The sequence below is a fragment of the Pithys albifrons genome, chromosome 2 (genome assembly GCF_047495875.1).
Source record: "Pithys albifrons albifrons isolate INPA30051 chromosome 2, PitAlb_v1, whole genome shotgun sequence".
In the NCBI taxonomy this organism is placed as follows: Eukaryota; Metazoa; Chordata; class Aves; order Passeriformes; family Thamnophilidae; genus Pithys; species Pithys albifrons.
The window spans coordinates 66,663,549-66,682,911 of NC_092459.1; the positions used below are offsets into that span (position 1 = coordinate 66,663,549).

At 34.9% G+C, this 19,363-nt stretch overlaps 1 protein-coding gene across 9 annotated transcripts in view; it reads right to left on the reverse strand.

Moving 5' to 3' along the window:
* STXBP5 (syntaxin binding protein 5) overlaps window positions 1-19,363 on the reverse strand; it is a 105,888-nt gene that overhangs the window by 28,278 nt on the left and 58,247 nt on the right. For all 9 annotated transcript variants that reach the window (XM_071549370.1, XM_071549367.1, XM_071549364.1 and 6 more), the window contains exons 11-19: window positions 17,139-17,293; window positions 16,034-16,106; window positions 13,770-13,917; window positions 13,304-13,371; window positions 11,935-11,975; window positions 9,709-9,929; window positions 8,329-8,507; window positions 6,428-6,553; window positions 5,793-5,944 (exon numbers count right to left, since the gene is read on the reverse strand). In XM_071549370.1, the coding sequence (XP_071405471.1) occupies window positions 5,793-5,944; window positions 6,428-6,553; window positions 8,329-8,507; window positions 9,709-9,929; window positions 11,935-11,975; window positions 13,304-13,371; window positions 13,770-13,917; window positions 16,034-16,106; window positions 17,139-17,293 (1,163 nt within the window). The remainder of the gene's footprint in view (window positions 1-5,792; window positions 5,945-6,427; window positions 6,554-8,328; window positions 8,508-9,708; window positions 9,930-11,934; window positions 11,976-13,303; window positions 13,372-13,769; window positions 13,918-16,033; window positions 16,107-17,138; window positions 17,294-19,363) is intronic.

Sequence of the window (19,363 nt, forward strand, 5' to 3'; positions counted from 1 at the left end):
CAGTGCTGGCAGGATAAAACCTGTCCTGTGCTCCTAGAAGTAAGTGCTCTTTCAGAAGCCAAAAAAACCAAATCCAAACACGCAGTTCAGGAACTCAATTTCCTCTTTTCTGTAAATATCAATTCTTTACCTTTAAAGGAAGAGGTTAACTTCTTGCACTAGTTCTCCGACAAAAACTCATGAGTTGACAGAAATAGTCTTTAGCCAAGAATGAAGTTTTACACCTGTACACTAGATTTCCTTGTAATAAGTCTTGAGGCTATAATTTGATTAATATACATTTAAATGAATAATAGGAGTAAGCATGCATTGTAGTAATCATTATGGCTTGTAAACCTTGGAAATCTAAACATAGCTACGACTGCTATTATTTAAGAGAGAAAAAGAACAGGAAGAGATGGAAAGTAGTATTACCTATGACTGTATTATTAATTAAACTAAGCAGAAAATAACAAGAATGATCTGAGTTAAATCTGTGAACTAGGGAGGGTCTATGACCAACAGGAAGAAACTGGTGTGACAATCTCTATTGCTGTTCATCTTAAAAACCCCAGGCACCCTGAAAGAAGCACTGGCAGTAAGAGCACTCCCCTCGAAAAGGTGTCCAGTTTTGGGCTTATAGCATACGTGCAAATTACTATGAATTACCAAAGCAAATTGATCCAAGAATTTCCATTTCAGAACTGCAAAGACTATAACCTCCTATAACACCAATATATGGACAAGTGACTTGCTAATAAGCTTTTAGTTTATCCCTCTGAACTCTTGAAGAAATCTGAAAACTCCAGATTAAAAAAAAAATAAAATCAAATTTCATTAAAGAAATAAACATTACCATGCTGCATTAAAAACTCCACAGAATTACAGCTGAAATTAACTGATGTATCAAGTAAGTTTCATGAAACTGTTGTCAGTTTTTGCATAAGCTTTAGCAAACATATCTGAAGAACTTACAACGTGACTGGAAACCAGCCTAATTAAAAATTACCACTAAAACTAGATAGATATGAAGATCTAAAAGTTAAAATTAAAAACAATTACCCTAAAATCAGAGTTAAAAAGAAATCCCCAAACCTAACAATCAAACCTTCTGATACAGTTCCTGCCTTGGCTGATGTCAATCACAGCTGATACTGGTCTTGTGACATTTAAGTTAAAATTCAAATAGTCCGTGAAAGGGGATGAAGAAAACAACATGACCAAGAAAGCCCAGAAGGCTTCTAGGCATGCATTTTCTTCTAGTTTGACCCGGCCCCAGTTCTTGTAGATTCCATTTGAAAGAAGGCTTTTTGATGTATAATAAAAATTTTAAACACTCACATGCACGCATGCAAGAACTGCTTCAATTTTGTCAGAAACCTAAAATGCCTGTGGTAGTTCTAAGAAATTATAACTTATAAAGAGTTGTATTATATTGTAGTAATCAAAAAGTCACATAAAATCTTGTAATTCCCAACAACAGTAATTGTCAAAAGAGTTAAAACTGGTGTCCTATGTGAACTTAAGTAATTAAGCAAAGAAAAGTAACAGCAGTCTAAGTTTTGGTGTTTAATCATGAAATTATGACTTATCACTTGGTATCAGTACTGGCTTAATGGCTCCTGGTATATTTAGCAAACTGTATCAAGCAAAGGTCTTGGTGAAAGCCTCCCCTGTGTATAGAGTATATAGAGTTTTCATCATACTATAAAGCTTTCACTCACACATTTCATGTCTTTTGGCACATGGCCAAAGTTCATTTCCACCCCTCCCTATTATAGTCTGAAGGCGAAAGTTGATTTTGCTTTTAAGCTTGACAGGCACCTGAGGACACTGTCTAGCAGGCCTTAACAAAACACATATACTGCATGCTTCACAAACTATAAGTTGCCACCCAAAATATGTGAGAGTATACCTGGTATGAATCACTGATAAATTCCATAACACGATCCCAACTGGGAGCTTGTATCTGTAGAGCTAGCCTGAAATGACAGTGTACAGTCTAGCTAGTGTAGAGAGCCTTGTCTCTAAATAGATGCTGCTTTAAGACGGGAATCTGAATTTCTTGTCTGAGTAGAAAAAATAAGATGACAGAAACACACATCATATTCTTGCAACATAAGTGAAGGGAAAAATCTTGCATTTCCATTCATATTCTAGAAAGTTACATAACTCTCACTATATGAATTTTTTAAAAACCGCATGAATAAATTTTCAGTTAGTTGATTAAGGACATGCCATTTACTAAATTCTAAATATGTTAGCAAATAGTGATGATGTATTGAATTGACATGCTATGCTGAAACATACAGAGGGTTCTTAATGAGGAAGGACCAATCCTTCCTGCATTTTTTGGAAGTGGTTGAGTAACAAAGAATTATGTTTTCCTACTCCCCTCCTCGCACTCATATTGAAACAATTTAATTTTCAGTTCAGCCAATTTTGGGATATGTACAAGAGTAATATGCTGCTCTGTTGCATGTTGTCTGAATTTGAATTTAATGTAACTAATCAAGACCTTGTCCAAATATTTTTTCTTTTTCTTAAATACAGTTTTTGTCTCAAAGACTAGGAATTTTCTAAAACTACCACATTACATTACCTACCTAAGCATTTTTTCTAGGACAATTTAGATATTAAGTACTAATACTCCCTAAAGATTATTAGAGTTGTGTAGCTGCTGAAAATGTCTTATTCATAGAAAAATTAATTTTAAAGTATTAAAATACAAATGTTTTCAAGATAAAAAATTCAATGACAGCATATCTTTCTAAATAAAACCAAGAAAGTATAAATTACTTGCACTTTTGAAACACTAAATACAGACATTAATGTCCAAAAAAGGGAGAATGCAAATCCCAAAGTGTTCTGACTATGTCATATAATTCCAATCCTATAAATAAATCAAAGAGTAGTGCTTAATTGTAACAAACTTACTATTTATGGAAAATTACACAGCAATAATACTTATTATTTGAATTATTGAAGTCTGAGGAATACATACATTGAAAGAACTACAAATAATGAGAAATATTAAATGATAACTAGAGAAATTATTTTCAGCTTTTAAAATGAATGTAGCTCCAGCTAACCAAGATATTGTCAATAGGACAAACAGAAAGAACTACATGTTTGAGATCCACTCTTTTCTGCAAAACCTGTTTTAACTTATTCCTAAATAAAATAGTCCAACTGAATTCAGCTTTACAGTATCTGGTTTCAGAAACTAGTTTTGGAATTTCTACCCATCTTTTGCTTTTCATCAAAATAATAATCAGTGCCAGATCCTGGTTTTCAGCTCTGTATTATCTTAAGGTGGAGGCATTTCTTTTGTGCCCGGTTCCCTTTTTGACTTGGCAGCAGAGGATGAAAGACTGTAGAGAAAGTACTATTTGACTATTAGGACTACTCTCTGAGATGTATTTCTTCTTTGTTGTTGCATTAAAAAATGGCACAACTATGAATTGGATGAAAGTACAAAGTATTTTTTTTTTACTTTTCCTTTAATTCCAGTTCATACTTTCAGCAGCTTTGCTTTATTCCACTCTACATTAAAAAATGGGGTGAGGTTACCTACCTCTGCCCAAGGGCTGGAAAAAAGTGGCATCCTGGGGAAAGGAACAATGCTTATAAGAAATAACTGTTACATTCTCCAATTTCTTGGATGTTGTAAATGATGTTGTGAGTCAGAGAATCTCTCAGGTAAATGCTGATTCTGATGGGCTACCTCCGTTACATAGTTACCCGAACTTCAAAACTGCTTCGAAGGTTGTGCATAGTGTTGTGTAATATACAAACACCTTGATTCTTAATCCTTATACAAAACATCTTTGTAGAAGTAGTTTTTTATTTGTAGTAGAAAAATCACTGTTTATCACAATGCTTATTATTATTATTAATGCTACTAATATTCTAACTCTAGAGTTCTGAAGCTTTTTCTGCCAGAAAAGCAACCAAGCAAGGGAAGTTTCTAATAAAAGAACACTAACTTGCAAGATCTTGGGTCTGCGAACATCGGTAACTTGTGAAGTAGAATCTCCTTTTGATTTTGATATTTATTTATTTTAAAAGACAAAATACAGAGACTATCGTGGTTGCTTTTTTCTTCAGGTTTCTTTCAAAGATATCATGAACAAGAAATACAATAGATGCATGATGAATTAAAATCAGTTTCCAAAAGTAAAACAGACTAAGAAAAATATTTATGGTGAGTGAACAAGTCAAAAAAAATCAAATTCAGATGTTCAAAAATATTCGAATGCCATGAGATGACTTACTTATATAAGAGGTGCGAAGCTTTTTCACAGACTCTGAATATAAGTTAGAAAGGCCGCACATGCAAGAAGCCACAGTCAGCATACCTTTATGAAGCAATGAGAAAAGGAAAGACGGAGAACTAACAGTACATTTGAGACAGAAAAGCCAGTTGAATAACTTGTATAACCAGGTTTTTAAAATGCTCTTGCCATGCACATTGTTAGTATTAAAAGTTAAGATGAAAAAATATGACGTTACATAACAGCTTCATGAACAGAAACGACTTTAATCATGAACATCTTAGAGACAGAGTTGAAATAGTTATGAGGACATTAAAATAAGAAAAGCTAAGAAAACAAAGGCAAGTGATATTTAGCACTATAAAAGGCAGATTATAATCGAAATGCATGATGTAGAATTGAAGCCCTAGAAAAGTTAACACAGTCAACCAGTAAAGTTAGTACTTTTGCTCAAAGTAATTTACTTTATTTCATAGAAGAAAATATCTATCTGAAAGGATAACAGCTGCATATGTCCTGGTCTATATTAGTGACTTTTAGATAAGTTTTCTCAGTTGAAATAAGCTGATTGGTGTTAACTGAATCTTTTTGAAACCAACATTTGCTAAAATACATTATAGACATTCATTCATTTTAATAAAATGTCGCCTGAAGAACTTACCAGGACTTTATTATAGATCTCTCACAGAAATCAACACCAGCACATGAAGAATAGTCTTTTGAATAATTTATTTCCTATCAAAAATAATCATTTGGGGCAGCAATGACACTGTTTATCATTCTGTCTTTAGCTGTGTTCCTGAAATACCTTATGAGTTTCCATGAGGGAGAAGAAAATTTTAAACTACTAAATTTTCCTTTTGGTAACAAAAAGCTTGGCATTTTGACTGAAAAGCCACTGTTCTCCTCAGCTGAAAGAGAACACTCTTCAGCATATTTTTAAATCAAAGTGCCTTTTTTTTCCCAAAGAGAAATTTATTTTACCAGTTTCTATGTGGAAGTTAATTTGGCTTCCTCTCAAGCATAACATAATAGCATAAACAACATACATGGTTTAGCTTATCAGGGACATTTCCAGTCAAAGTTCAAAATAGGAAGTCAAAGATGCCAGCAAATACAATGGATATCTGCAAACATTAATGGGTTTATACAAGTACATGATATGGGTACTAGCTTTATCAGAAATATTGGGATATTCCTTCATGCTGTATTATTATGTTAAATTCTTATAAACTTCATATATCCACTGTACATATTTATATCTATTCACACATAGTATTTTCCAGTTGGCTTTTTCTTGAAACATTACACTGAAAAACTAGGTAATGATATCAAGCATCATGAGAATCCACTAGTCAACAATTTTTAAGGAAACATGATTTAACAAACCTGCAATAGTGACATTAGGAACAGATTAAGGAGAAAGGATATAACTGCAGTAGAGAAAAGTATGTTTGCATTCAAAGAATAGACACTAAGACTAGACGACCAATTGTGCCTTTCTTCTGAGCTTAAAACATGGTTTGGGTTACTCACCTCCAGACGGTTGCCGAGTCTTTCGAGGAGATCGTGGCTCCCTGCGATAAGGATCATTGGAGCCATACAGTTCAATAGTGCCCAGATTCAAGAGCACTGTCTTCTGGAGGTAATCAACCATGGCAATACCATTACAGTTTCCAAAAACTACTCTGCAAAAAGAGAAGTGGAAGGAAAGACAGTGCTAATTAAATGTTGGTAAATTTTCACATCAATATTTTTTGCTGTTCAGCATTTTAAGGCTTCCTAATTTTTATGAATTACCCTAGATTGTACATATCTAAATACCTATAAATTACTATTTTAGGGTGCAGTATTGTTTAGTTGTTCTCTTGTGAAAACATGGCACTGAGTAGAACAGATGATTGTCATTGTACCTGCCAACCTATCTGACAGAGCATTAAATGACACACTTGGCTGTACAGTGCTGGGTGAGGAAGAGTGATGCTGATTTGTTTCTGCTGCTAGCATCATCAGGATCTGTCAGGACCCGAAAGGAATTATCTCCTAAGCACAACAGACTGATTACCTCTCTGTTTTGCAGATCATGTGAACGCACATAGAGACTTGATTTTAATGGAAAATTTTAAACCCATATGACAGAATAATGAAAGAACTGTGTAGAATATACTTACAGGCCATATGCTGAGTTAACTGCTAAGCTGGTTATCTGTTGAGGAGGTTCCCCACTCACCCACACTAGCTGGATAACTAGCTCAATTTGGTAGCCTGGAGACTGCTTGAGGGGTGAATTTTTTACTCTGCAAAACAAACAAAACATGGTGTCTTTTTATGCCTCTCCATAGTCTCAATTTTTAACTTATGGGCTCAGAGTTCATTACATACTACACCACACTGGAAAGTGTGGACAATTGTAAAAAATATGATCCAAACCACATAAAAGAAACAAGAAAAAAACCCCACATTGAAACTGTTAATTCATGTCTTTAGGGGCCCTTTTGATTGAAAATTAATAAAACAGTGACCACAAGTACTTAATTTTTCCTACTTTCAGAGCAAGGCACAACAGAGAGCTATTATGCTGCATTGCCTTGAATAGATAAAAGTGTTCAGTCAGCATCCAAAAAGAAGGTGTTAACCATTTTTTCCCAGAGTTCCCAGAAGAATTCTTATTTAAAGAATGGAAGTGGGTGAGGGCTGCATGTGTAATAAGCATACTGAAAAGGGAAACAGAAGCACAGTGCGTTGAGACAAATGCAAACAAAGCTGATGATACAGCAGAAAGAAAATGAAAACAAATAAACTATTGTAATGGTAGACCAGTTCTATGCAATGAACCTGGGACTTGGGGAATTGAAGTTCCTGGAAAGATTTTTGTTTGAATGCTAATGAACAATTTGTGCATGCCCTGAAGAAAGGATTAGCTCCTGCACTTTTTAAGGTGAAAAAATTTACATAGAAATCGTGTTCCTCTCTTTCCTGAATTCTTATTTTACCCATTCATTCTCACTAATGCTTATTTTGGTTTGCCAATATTTTACAAAATCTCAGAATTTTTTATTTTTTTTTACTTGAGTTTTCTTTAGAAATACACCTCTGCAACTCAGTACAATCAATACAATATGAAAATCCTCACTCAGATACATTAAGCAATCACATCGGACTTAGCTATTTTCTAGATAGGTGCACTCAAAGAATTAAAATCCAAGTTGGGACCTTAAAACCTCAGAAAACAAAAAGTACATACTTAAATTTATATCTGTAAGATATATAAAATATGTATTACATTCTGGTAGAAAAAGTAATGGCCCAGAGGTCTCATAATGCACTCTTGTACAAGAGTTAAAAAAAAGATTTCCTTCTTTTAACTTTCATTTTCCAAACCAGTAAAAGCTTAGAAGCTTACAGAAAAAAACTATCAATTAAAATATCAAAAAGTAGTCAAAGACCTACATTGTAAGCACTATGAGGTATCATGCAAAGTGAAGATCCTTGACAATAGGACATTTATTTAATTCTGTTTCTGAAATATCAAGTACTTCTCTTGGAGAGTTTTCAAAAAAGAAACTATTTATAAGCCTGAAGAGTTACTACTCAGCTAGCTATTGTAAGAATTTTCATCACTTTTGATTTGGCTCTAAAAAACTAACAAAGGAATGTATTCAGGCATGCTTGGTCTAAAGTTAAGGAGTGCCACAAAACATCACGTTTCCTATTCACTTCAGTGGACAATAAGATACCAAAGTGACTAAATTGCTGCTATTAAAACATGTTTGCTCTATAGTAGGACCATCTATAACTATACTAACATTTATGCCAAATTTTCCTAAATAAGAACATAAGGATTTTCAGATTTTTTAAAAGATCAACTTACGAAGTTTAAAGAAATTAAAATTGCAATATTTATTCTTAAAACAAGAGTTCAAGTTTCAGATATTTGGAAAATGTTGCCATACAAAATAGAACGTTTTCACCAGCTATGACATTATCTGTAGTAATATCAAAGTACATATATTCTAATCACATATTCTTGTAAAATCTCACACTCAATGAAAATGGAACAAAATATACTTACTTTAAACATGGGACATTATCACGAAGTCCATCAGATGAACTGCTACTAGTAGATGGGTGAGACTGGGGAACAATGGATTGAGGATTGGAACCTGTGCCTGGAGTTGATGAAGGTGGTACCTGCTCACCATCTGGAGTTTCAACATCATTTATTTCATATAGCAGACGTACTTCCAGCATCTGTGAATTAAAATGAAAAAAATATATCAGTAAAGTCTGCCTTTCAAAAAAAACTGGATATGAAGTAAACAAAGGGTGATTGAAGACTGTAGTGGTAAGCGACATCCAGGACTTTTCCATTTTTAAAAAGATAGTGTGTGTGTGTGGCTCAGCTTCGCGAAGGAAGATTTGGGAAGGGCTGTCCCCACGTGGGTGTGCCCTTCCAGCCTGCGCAGTGGATTTTAGGTGAGGCTCAGCGTGCGCAGAACTGGCCCCACCGTTTAAGTCCTGAGGTTCATCTGCCACGGCCGAGCGAGCTTGGACAGTGCCAGTGAAGTCCTCAGGACTGTCTACAGCACCCGGCATTTCCCAGGAGGTCTCCCATCCAAGTACTAATCCGGGGCTGACCCTGCTTAGCTTCCGAGATCTGACGGGATCGGATGTCAGGGAGGCATTTAACTGCCTTAAAAAAAGATAACAGTAGTCAAGTAAACAGTGCAACCTAAGTATATATGTAGTCTTCAGAAACAGAGTTGTACTAACTATGACAGACTGAATATCTGAGTATTGCTAAAACTTGAGTCTGACATATTTCCCAGTTTTTTAAAAGTTTGCTTCTTAATACTGAAAGAAATTAATTAGTGGATAAAAAACCCATTTAGTTATCGTTTTGCTGACAGACATTCTCAGTTTTGAAGGTGACTTGGTTCATGGTTTCAGTAATGGTAAAACTGAGAGCTAGAGCCACATATACAGCTAGGCTTTATACTGATGCAATACTGTATACATGGGACTTAGTTCAGTGTTTGACATTGTGCTGAAGTAGATCATACATTTTAAAGTGCAAGTTCATCAGTACTTCAGATTTCCTTCTTCTGAATCTATAACAATATTAGTTTTAATTGCAGTGCAGGGGAAAGGAAGTTTTCCACTGTTTTATTCTCATCATCTGCAAAGTAGACTTTGATAGACAGACCAAGAACTATTACTGGCTGTAAAACATGAAAAGGCCACTGAAAACCAGTATCTTGGTGTGCAATATTTAGTTTTGTTGAATTTTGCAATTAATTTTTTTTCCTCCAAAATCCCACATCTCTTAATTTTGAGGAAACTGGTTTTGTCCATTTCACTAATACAATAGAAGACAATAAAGCAGTAAATTGCTGGAACAGTCTTTTATAGCTAAATCCTACAAAGTTAAAAAATGGCCCTAACTAATTACCGGAATGACCTCTGTTGTCACTTCCTGCTTGCTGAACCTGTAGATAATGACATGTGCCGAAACTCCAGCTATGCAGAGCATTCTACTTTCCGGACACCACGAGATGATCTGAATAGCATACGGATCTTCATCTACTATATCTGTGTTTGGCCTGTCATCTTTATTCCGTGATTTTTCAAATACTTTGGCTGTTTTTAGCTTATAGAGTACTTGCAGCGTTACTAGGAACAAAGCAAAAGAGAAAAGTCAATTTTTATCTAAACAGATACTTTTTGTCGTCATTTTTTTTTTTTATTTATTAACTTGTCTTCATAGAGAAAGCTACTATATTCAGCAAAAGAGAGCAGAGCAGAAGCAATGACTATCTGTGTTGCCTCTGCCTATGCAGTGCACCACTTGACCAAGACAGGATCTGTTAGTATAAAAAATTACCCCCAACACTTATCCTGAGAGATGTGTACTAAACTACAGTTATAAACTCAGCCCTCACAGCTTCTCAAGGCTTTATTTTATGTAGAGATCCCTTTATAACAACATCTAGTTACTTATGCCATACCCACAACTTAATCTCATCTATGGCACAGGAATTAAAGCTCTTTTTCTTTCTTTCCACAATATCTCAAATCATGGCCTCTCACCTGTGCTCTCATACATAACAGCCCCAGTTCCTCCAATTTATACTTTATTTTGTCTGATCATTCACAAGTGCTGCCCTCTGGTCAGTCCACATTTTTGTTGATAATGGATTTCCTAGAACTCCAGTGAGTTACTCCACGTTGGTTTCACAGACATTCCCACTTACTTATTGCAGGGATTATCTTTTCTACACAACATAGACTGTAACTCATGACATGTTCATTTGTACCCCCAGAAACTAAGTTCTGAGTGTACATTATTGATACTATATTCAAGTAAACTGTCTTTGATATAGCTAATTCTTGAATAGTATCCTTCTCAACTGTAATTCTAATGCTGTATTAAATTTTCTTTGAGCTGTCCTCATGCTGTTTTCAAACTCCACAGGCCTATTCTCTAGTCAGTGGCCCAAATCTGCTATGAATACTAATCACGACATTAGGAAAACTTAAATTATAGCATCCTTTCTCCTCTTCCATATTTCAATGGTTTTACCTGAATCACATTTCCCTAGTTCATCTGTAAGACTGTCCTAATAGAGAGATACTTGCAATTTCTCCCTTAACAGGTTAATTTATCTGTTTTAGAAAGAAACTGTGTGTCTTTAGCAGAATCCTCTTTTGACAGATCTACGCTGAATAGAATTTTTAAGCACACAGAATCCATCAGGTTTGGCTTCCCACTCTCTCCTCTCTCTCCCAGGTTCCACTCCCACCGCAAACTGTAATTAAAGATCTATTACACTCCAAATAGACCTCCTCCTCATTTTTAAACATATACATTGCATCTGTTCCCTCCCACAACCAAACACACCATAGCATTTTGGAATCTCATCGGTTTTCCAGAAGTTTTCAAAGACAACTGATGACGATTCCAAGATTGCTTTAAACAGTTTTTAAGTACCAAGAGTAAGGTTAGTCAGAACTAGATCAATTAAAACATCTAACTCTATGCAGTCATTTCTACTTTGAATTCTTACTGCATTTCTCACTGTGAGCTGTGTACGCCATCAGATGCAATTGACCCTTTGACTGAAGATGAGAAATGTAAAACAGTGTCAGACTCTTCAGGCCTGTTCAGTGTTCCAAAGAAAAATGTCTTTATTTTACTCTTCTCCTGCCTTTCTTCACAAATGCATAAATCTTTTTATTAGCACAAATTCCAATTCTCAGTTTTAGATAGTGTAATTTATGGAGAGCTGATGTCTTGAACACATGCCTCTCTCCTGTCTAAAAAGACAGAAATAACTTACTGAAAATCAACTGCATTAAAAAGGAACTCATTTCCCTGTTATGCAAGTCTATGCTCAAAAATAAGGTTGAAGGTACTTCTAAAGAATTTTAGAATTTTTCTGTATTAACTGACCCTTAGAACTACCAGTGCATTTACTTTGAAATGGTACAAAACAGGAAGCACCTAAGAAATAACATTAACTATATTTCATTTTAAATCAAAATTTCCTATGGAGTTACTGACTCTACAGAACACAAGAAATAACGAGAATGGCTGGTTTGCAATTATTTTCCATTAGAGAAATCAGTTTAGAAAACTTCTACTGCACAGGAAAAAGTCTTTGCTGAAAACACTTACTTGCCGAGGCATCCCAAAACTTGATTGACCCATCAGCATGCCTATGGAATATTAAAAAATTAGTAAGATGGTAAAATGGTTAGTTGGAGTGCTAGAACTTGTTGTTACAGATTGGAAAGTACACAGTTAACATTCTGTTTCTATCTGTAGGGGTGACAGTGTGCGTGAGGTCTTCCTACGGCCTGAAGTAACTGATGGGTGCAACCTTAAGGAGCAGAGAGCTACCTGTAGAATGTAAAATGCCTTGTAACCAATAGGATGTGTCTATGTATGTTAGGTGATCTACTGACCAATAGCGTGCCGGCATGTTATATACAGGAGTAGATAAAAAGTGTAGTTGTAACTAAAAATAAACTCTTAGTTGTACACCTTCTGATCAACTCTTCTGATGCCTGCTGTGCCTGAGCTCTTCTGACTGTCATTAACGCAACTCCCTTAACCCTGAAAAGGGTAGTTCCAATACAATTAATATTCTTAGTGACATTTTATTTTCACAATTTATTGGAAGCCAATTTACCAACATGTGCACCCAATGACTTTGGACAGAAGGGATTAGAAAAACATTTGGAGGCTAACTCCCTGATGATTCCACTGTACTAAGACCGACTTATCATTTTAAATACTGAGACATACCTTACCATGTGCCGCTTCTTAACGTATGCTCTATATAAGGAGTGACACTTGTAAAGAAGTTGCCTAATTATACAATATCCCACTGTAAATGAGTCACCTAACTTGTTTATTTAGCCTTGAAATTGAGAATCAGATGACTACATTTTTTAGGACTGTCTCCCAAACTCTCTGCAATGAATAGTATAAAGTGACAGTAATCCTCATTAGGGCTCCTGGGCTGTCCTAAAAAAAAACTTGAGTAATGCTCTCAGTGATGCACTACACAGTTATAAATTAAATTTTGCATATGGTCCTTACTGTAGAATTAGAAGAATCAGTCTCAAAGTATTATTAAGTTGTCCTTTTTGAGATAACAGACTGGCTTCCCCTTTAAGAAGGAAATTCCATAACTACATAATGTACTTCCTGTGCTTTAAAACTGCACTCAACCTTTTTTCAAAAAACTAAAAGAATAAAAGATAAATTTCGTCCAGGATACTTAGGTAAGAAGCGCACACAATCACAATACCACATCCTAATAACAATCTCTGTAAAACATCTGCTATCATTTTGTTTCTACCTTTCCTTTCACATTCTCCTTTATTTTCCTGGTAACGCCTCAAGGACTTGTTTGGTGAACACAATCTCATTATCATTCAAACCATTCATACAAAAAATATTCTAAAATTGGAACAAAATATTCTCAATTCTACTTAATCAGCTAAGAAAATTATTACTACACTAAGGTATCACTTACCCTGTAATAATTATCTCTGGGTAGCTCTGAGTGATCAAACCCCAGTTGCCTCCACTGATAGGCCATTCCTGGAAGATGAACAAATAGACTGAGGAAGAAAATATCATGCAGTGCAAAGTTAAGCCATTGAAATTACTACAGATACTGCAGAATCCAGAATTTCACTTGACTTTAAAAATTAGATATATTCACTGCAGAGAAAAAAAATCAACAAGGGCTATAAACCCTACCCCTGTTCCAGGAATTCCTTTAGTTTCCAGTGATACGGCAATTGATAGGAGCACATCAGGACAACATGACTATATGGCTTGACACATGCTACATGCTCCCCAGACATCTGCTATTAGTCACCGTCAAAGACAGGATGAGTCAAATGAAGCTTTGGTCTTAGTATGGCCACTCATATAATTTAAAACTGCTGAATCTCAGTGTTTTAAAGCACATCTGTATGTAGCAGATGATGTACCTTCTTACTGTAACCTTGACGTTTCTGTCGAGCACCAACTGAATAGAGTGCAGGTATGAGGTCCACAGGACAATCAGCAAAATATTCACAACAGGTAACTGGAGATTCGTGTATAGTCAAAGGATAGGGATTCTCAAATATAGGATACCTTTAATGGAAGAAAGGGGAAGATGGTTAATCTAGGGAAAATGCTTTTTTTTTTTTCTAAATGCAAAACACAATTAAAATACTGAAGACTAGGTTGGCTTTCTTTTTGTACAGAGAAAAATAAATGCATATCAAATTAGATCATGAACAAATATATTACAAAACTTTACTGCTCATCTAGTGCACTATAAACATACTGTAGTACTCTAGATGGTATCTGAAGTTTGTACTGTTTCTAGAACATTTCCAGAACACCACTATTGCCTATAGCTTTACATTTTTAGAAGCTCCCTAATTTAGTGGCCTGTGGAAACAATTAAGTTAGCAAGGCCTAGCAGTAGTAATATGATCTATGAGCTATTTCTAACTAGTCAGTTTATTCTTCCTGGGAGAAAGACAGGAAGACTCCTGTCTCACTCTGTATTAGTATACCATTCTGAGACAGAAAGTTGTCCAACACTTTTCATAATCTACTTGCAACTTCAAGATCACTTTCTGAAAGTTCAGACAGCAACACTCAGTTACCAATTAGAAGAACATACACACATGTGCTCCCCACCATCACCTTCTTCAGAGAAGTTATAGTCTTAATAAAGAAAAAAGTCAATAATACTAATAGAGGTAAAGATATCGGCATTCAAAGAACATTTGAATGTTCTCCAAGGAAACGCATGCTATGCATAGGGTTTTTTTCCTTTTTAGTACCCCTTTTTTGAGAGGTGAAAAGAGAGACAACTTCTCAACCCATCAAAAGGAAAAACTGGAGAGAACAAATGCATACGTTCTGCAGACCAAGAACTTCATACATAGCTATCTGGAAAGCTACAATAATCTTTTAAAATTGAATAAAGAATAGGCTTCACTTTAACAAAATATGATGAATCCATATGAGAACACAAGGTAAAACAAAGTCTCTAGGTATTTTCAGTATTAATTTTTTTTTTCTTTTTCAGGTGTCAATTAATACTTGGCAAGTCAATCATAAGAAAGAGAATTACAAGTATTCTAAAAACATAACTGCTGAAGATTTTTTTAGCATGAAACAGAGTAAGTCTTAACATAACTTCAAATTTCAGACACTGTAAAACTAAATATGAATGTTAGAAGCTTAATTCTATTGGTATATCAGAAACAAGTTTTGGGTGCAACATATGGCCATGTAACACTGGGAAAAGCTAAATGCAATTGCTCAATACCTGCAAGATATTAGGCCAAAACTTGATCTCATTCTGAATTTCATAGAGTCCTCATTATCTAAGGTGTCACCATTGACATTAAGGATAAATATTTACAGGGTTTTGTTTGGCTCTAGAAGGATGCTCTTCACAAGGATTTTTTTCCATTGACCATTGAATATTTTTCATCAGGAACACTCCCAAGACCTTACTGAGTCCCTCTGCTCCTAATCCCTTAATGGTTAGTTGTTACTGCCTATACTAATTTTAAAACCCTTCATAAAATATTTGTGGTATTCAGAATTTTGAAATCACCACCAAATAAGAGTTATGGACTGTTCCATGGACAAAGAAACAAAAGACTCAAATGTTTCAAGTATTATTTGTGAAAAATGCAATAGGATACTACTTTTAAGCTACCTCTTTCCACAGCTTCCACAAGGGAGTAGATATTATCATTCAAATTTTATGTATGTGATAGTTATTGCATCAGTATTGAGGTCCTTTAAGTAATACCAATAGCAAATTATTTGGCAATAATACCAGCAAATATTTAAGTGATGACAACAGCCAAAATTACCTGGCCTATCTGATCAGTTCTCCTCTCTGCTCCCTTCCCCAAAACTGGAAACTCCACTCATAGCACAAAGGCATCAACTTCAAAATAAATTATGATACTTAAAAAGCAGCAGTGATCTATGAGTAATTTCTGTCAGTCAATCAAGCCTGAAAAAAGTGACATGGTTTTCTACTCATCTACTATATACTAAGTTGTGAAAAGTTGATATTTAAAGATTCTCAGTTCAGTAGACAAAATTTTATATTTTATATTATAAAAATTGTATGTTCTGGACAGAGAGTTATGATGGTAGATTAAAAAGCTATAGAGCAAAACAACAGGCTGATCAACAACAGTCAACCATTACTACAGAGGATTCTTACCCATTTTGTGCAAGGTCAATCAGTACTAAGTCCTTTTCTAGGAGAACAACTACAGCATATGGTTCCTGAAAATCTGAAAAACAAAACAAAACAAACAAAAAAAAAAGAAAAAAGTTACATATTGGTAAACGGAGCTCATGAATGTACAGCCTCAAGAATGTAATCAGTCCTTGCACTCTAGCAGTTGAGATTAGAAAAAGCCACTTAGATGACTAGAGCTGTTGAAGATACTTTATATGCTCACCCTCCTGAATACCGCAAGTTAATTGCTCTTCCTTGACTTCAATATTCTCAACAGCTCAAATAACAGAAAAAGGAACACACAGAATAACTTGTATAAGTGGGTTATATGAGAGAAAGAGCTAATTTCTGAGCAACACCCTCCTCCCACCCCCAAACTCTTTTCCTCGTATTCAGTAGGGTTTAAGTTTTAATCACTTTCAAAATGGATCAGAAGATAGCTGATTTGACAGTAAAATAAGAAACTTTTAAAAGTTTGTGAAGTGCATACTGCCCTCTTTCAGGCAGACCTTAAATTCCAAGCTAAGCAGTTTTATACATTCTGATGAAAGTTGACAGCTAAAAACATTGGAGGCATCAGCAATATAATACTATTCATCTGGGACAACTAAACTATGATAAAAAAATCTCCTGCTGTAGAAGAGAGATTACAGGTTAGTGATGAACGCCATGTAAGTATTGGAATGAATAAAGTCACTAAAAGTTAAAAATAATACAGAAATGTTCTTCATTACCTGGAAAGGTCTCACATGCTCAAAAACACACAGATGAACACAACTGCTGTGGCAACTACAGTTTAAAGTTGCAATGCTACTTTTTGTCTGCACATGCTTTTGGGATTAAAAAGATAAAACATGCAGTGAGTAATTAGCTTTCTTCTAGAAGCAAAATAGTCCTTATAATAAACTATTCTATTATGATTTGGGAAGTAAACTATATTTCAGACAAATATAGGGATAACAGATGCTGCTGCAGTCCAATTCCCAGAGATAAAACAGAAAGGAAATAGTAAAGAAGATTCTGATGGGTTAAAACTTCAGAGATTAGAAATCAAGGTACTGAGAAAACTTTCTACAGAGCCTACCATTAGGATATGGTGTTTCACAGAGAGTGAGGAAATCAACAATAGAATAATCCATTTCTAGCACAGCAGTACTTTTCCCATGCATAACTGTTAAACAGGGTCTTCTTCCTACAGTGTCATATGACAAGCCTCCTGAGAGAATGATGAAAGGCTCCCTGGAATAAAGCAGAGGCATTTAGGATCAAGCCAAGATAATATGCCAAAAGACATTAGGCAGGCTTTGCAACCTTACAATAAAGTTCAATGAGATATTATTAAGCAGAAATAAAATACTGAAAATAATGCAAATCAGCTCTCCATGCAATATACAGTCTGAGCATGTGTTTCCAAACTTAAGTTATTGCCTTCTAACTCTTGTTGTAAGGCAGACATATCCTCCAAGCCTTTCATTTTACATTATTTATTTTACCAATCTTTCCAACTGCTCAGCAAGATGAGATTTTTTAAACTTTTTACAACTTTAGAATTGTTTTTTTTTCTTTCCCACTGAATTGCAGATTCAGATTTGCTGACAGTCTCATTTATCTGTAATATAAAACAGTCCAGCAGAAATAGGAAGAAATAGTCCCATTTACTTGCTGTACAGTAATATGACTGCCTTGGAGAAGCAACCAGCTGCTTGATAAGCTTCAAAGACCTAACATCTTCTAAGTAGCATCCCACATTTACTCGAAATGTTTTATCCATTTTCCTCCCCACCATCATGCACAAAATTCAGGAAACTACTACATCATAGACTATTCCTACTGCATAATCAAACAGCTGAGTATAGCAAAGCAAAAATATTTATTCTAGTTTTGAGATTAGAGGCTTCCCTTGAAAAATTTTTAAAAAGCCTTTAGAGAAACACACTTTTAAATACATCCATAATTTTCCGATAGACACATGATGTACAGTTTATTTAAAAACAAAAGGAGGTAAATACATTCATTTTACCAGGTATTTTCTTATTTCCTGATTATCAAGAGTCACACATTTTAATACTGCTTATGTTTGAAATAGAACGTAACTTTTAAAGAGAAGACCATTTATAAGTATACAGCTCAAGAAATCAGTATAACACATTACTGACTATTGCCTCAAATTCCACACTGTATTTCTGAAGGAAAAATAGGCACTTTAAGTGCCTCTCAGTTACCTCTGATCTATCTTTATGTCTGCTTTAGGTAGAAATCCTACCCTTCATTTGGGTCTTTCTTGGCAGCAGCTAGTATGGCAGCATCTGGAGAAAATTTCTAGCAAAAAAAAGCCATCCTGATACATTGCAAAAAGAGATGCTAAAGAGATTTTATTTTTTATCCTTTTCTATCCTTTCCTACACCACCACATTTCCCATTCTATTTAAATGGTTTTCACTAGTTAGCATTTGAAACACTAATGTGAGACTAGATACATCTTTACTCTTGAAAATTGTCTACAAAGTATTTGGTTTATGCACATTCTGCCCTTCATGAATTTAAGGCTTGGCTGAAAGGTACTCTGCTTGCAGCACTGAAGGCAAACCAGACTGCGATAAGCTTCCAGCTTCTACAATTATTTCATAATCTGCCTGATCCTCCAGAAAGACCTATGACTGAAGATTTGATGAGATCAAAGAATGCTGCTGGATGAGAGAGACCTCAAAAGACTGCCATAAAGCAGACCCTATATACATTGACTTCAATATCCTGCCTCCAACAGTAGCATAAATTGTATTTCTAGAAAAGGATTAAGTTTATTCCAAGTTTTCATTTAATCTCAGCTCTGCATATTCAAACTTCACACAATATTTTATGGTCAGGTCCATGAAATAATTTCAAGAAAGCTACAAACTTGAATTTAACCTGGTATTTTTCAGGATGCCAGTGAAGAGAAAAATACTGGTGTGATGTATGTGCTGTGTCTTATTGTGTTGGAATGATTTATTGCAGTTCTTTTTTGTTCATAAAAATCATTAGTTTTTTAAAACGGTAATGTTGTCAGGGCAATTTGCAGCAATTATTAGACTTGCAGGTTCACTGAGATCAACTGACAACAACAAAGTGACAAATTTCAGTTTTTAATTTTCATACATCACAGTGACAATTGTATGTTGGCTTCTCTTCAGCTGTGATACGTATTAAAAGGTTAGTGCCTGTGAATGTTATTCGAAATACCTAATTTAAAAGAAAAACTAAAAGATTTGTACTTTACATAATAGATGAGATTGACTCAACTTAGGTAATTATGTTTTACCTACTGAAACA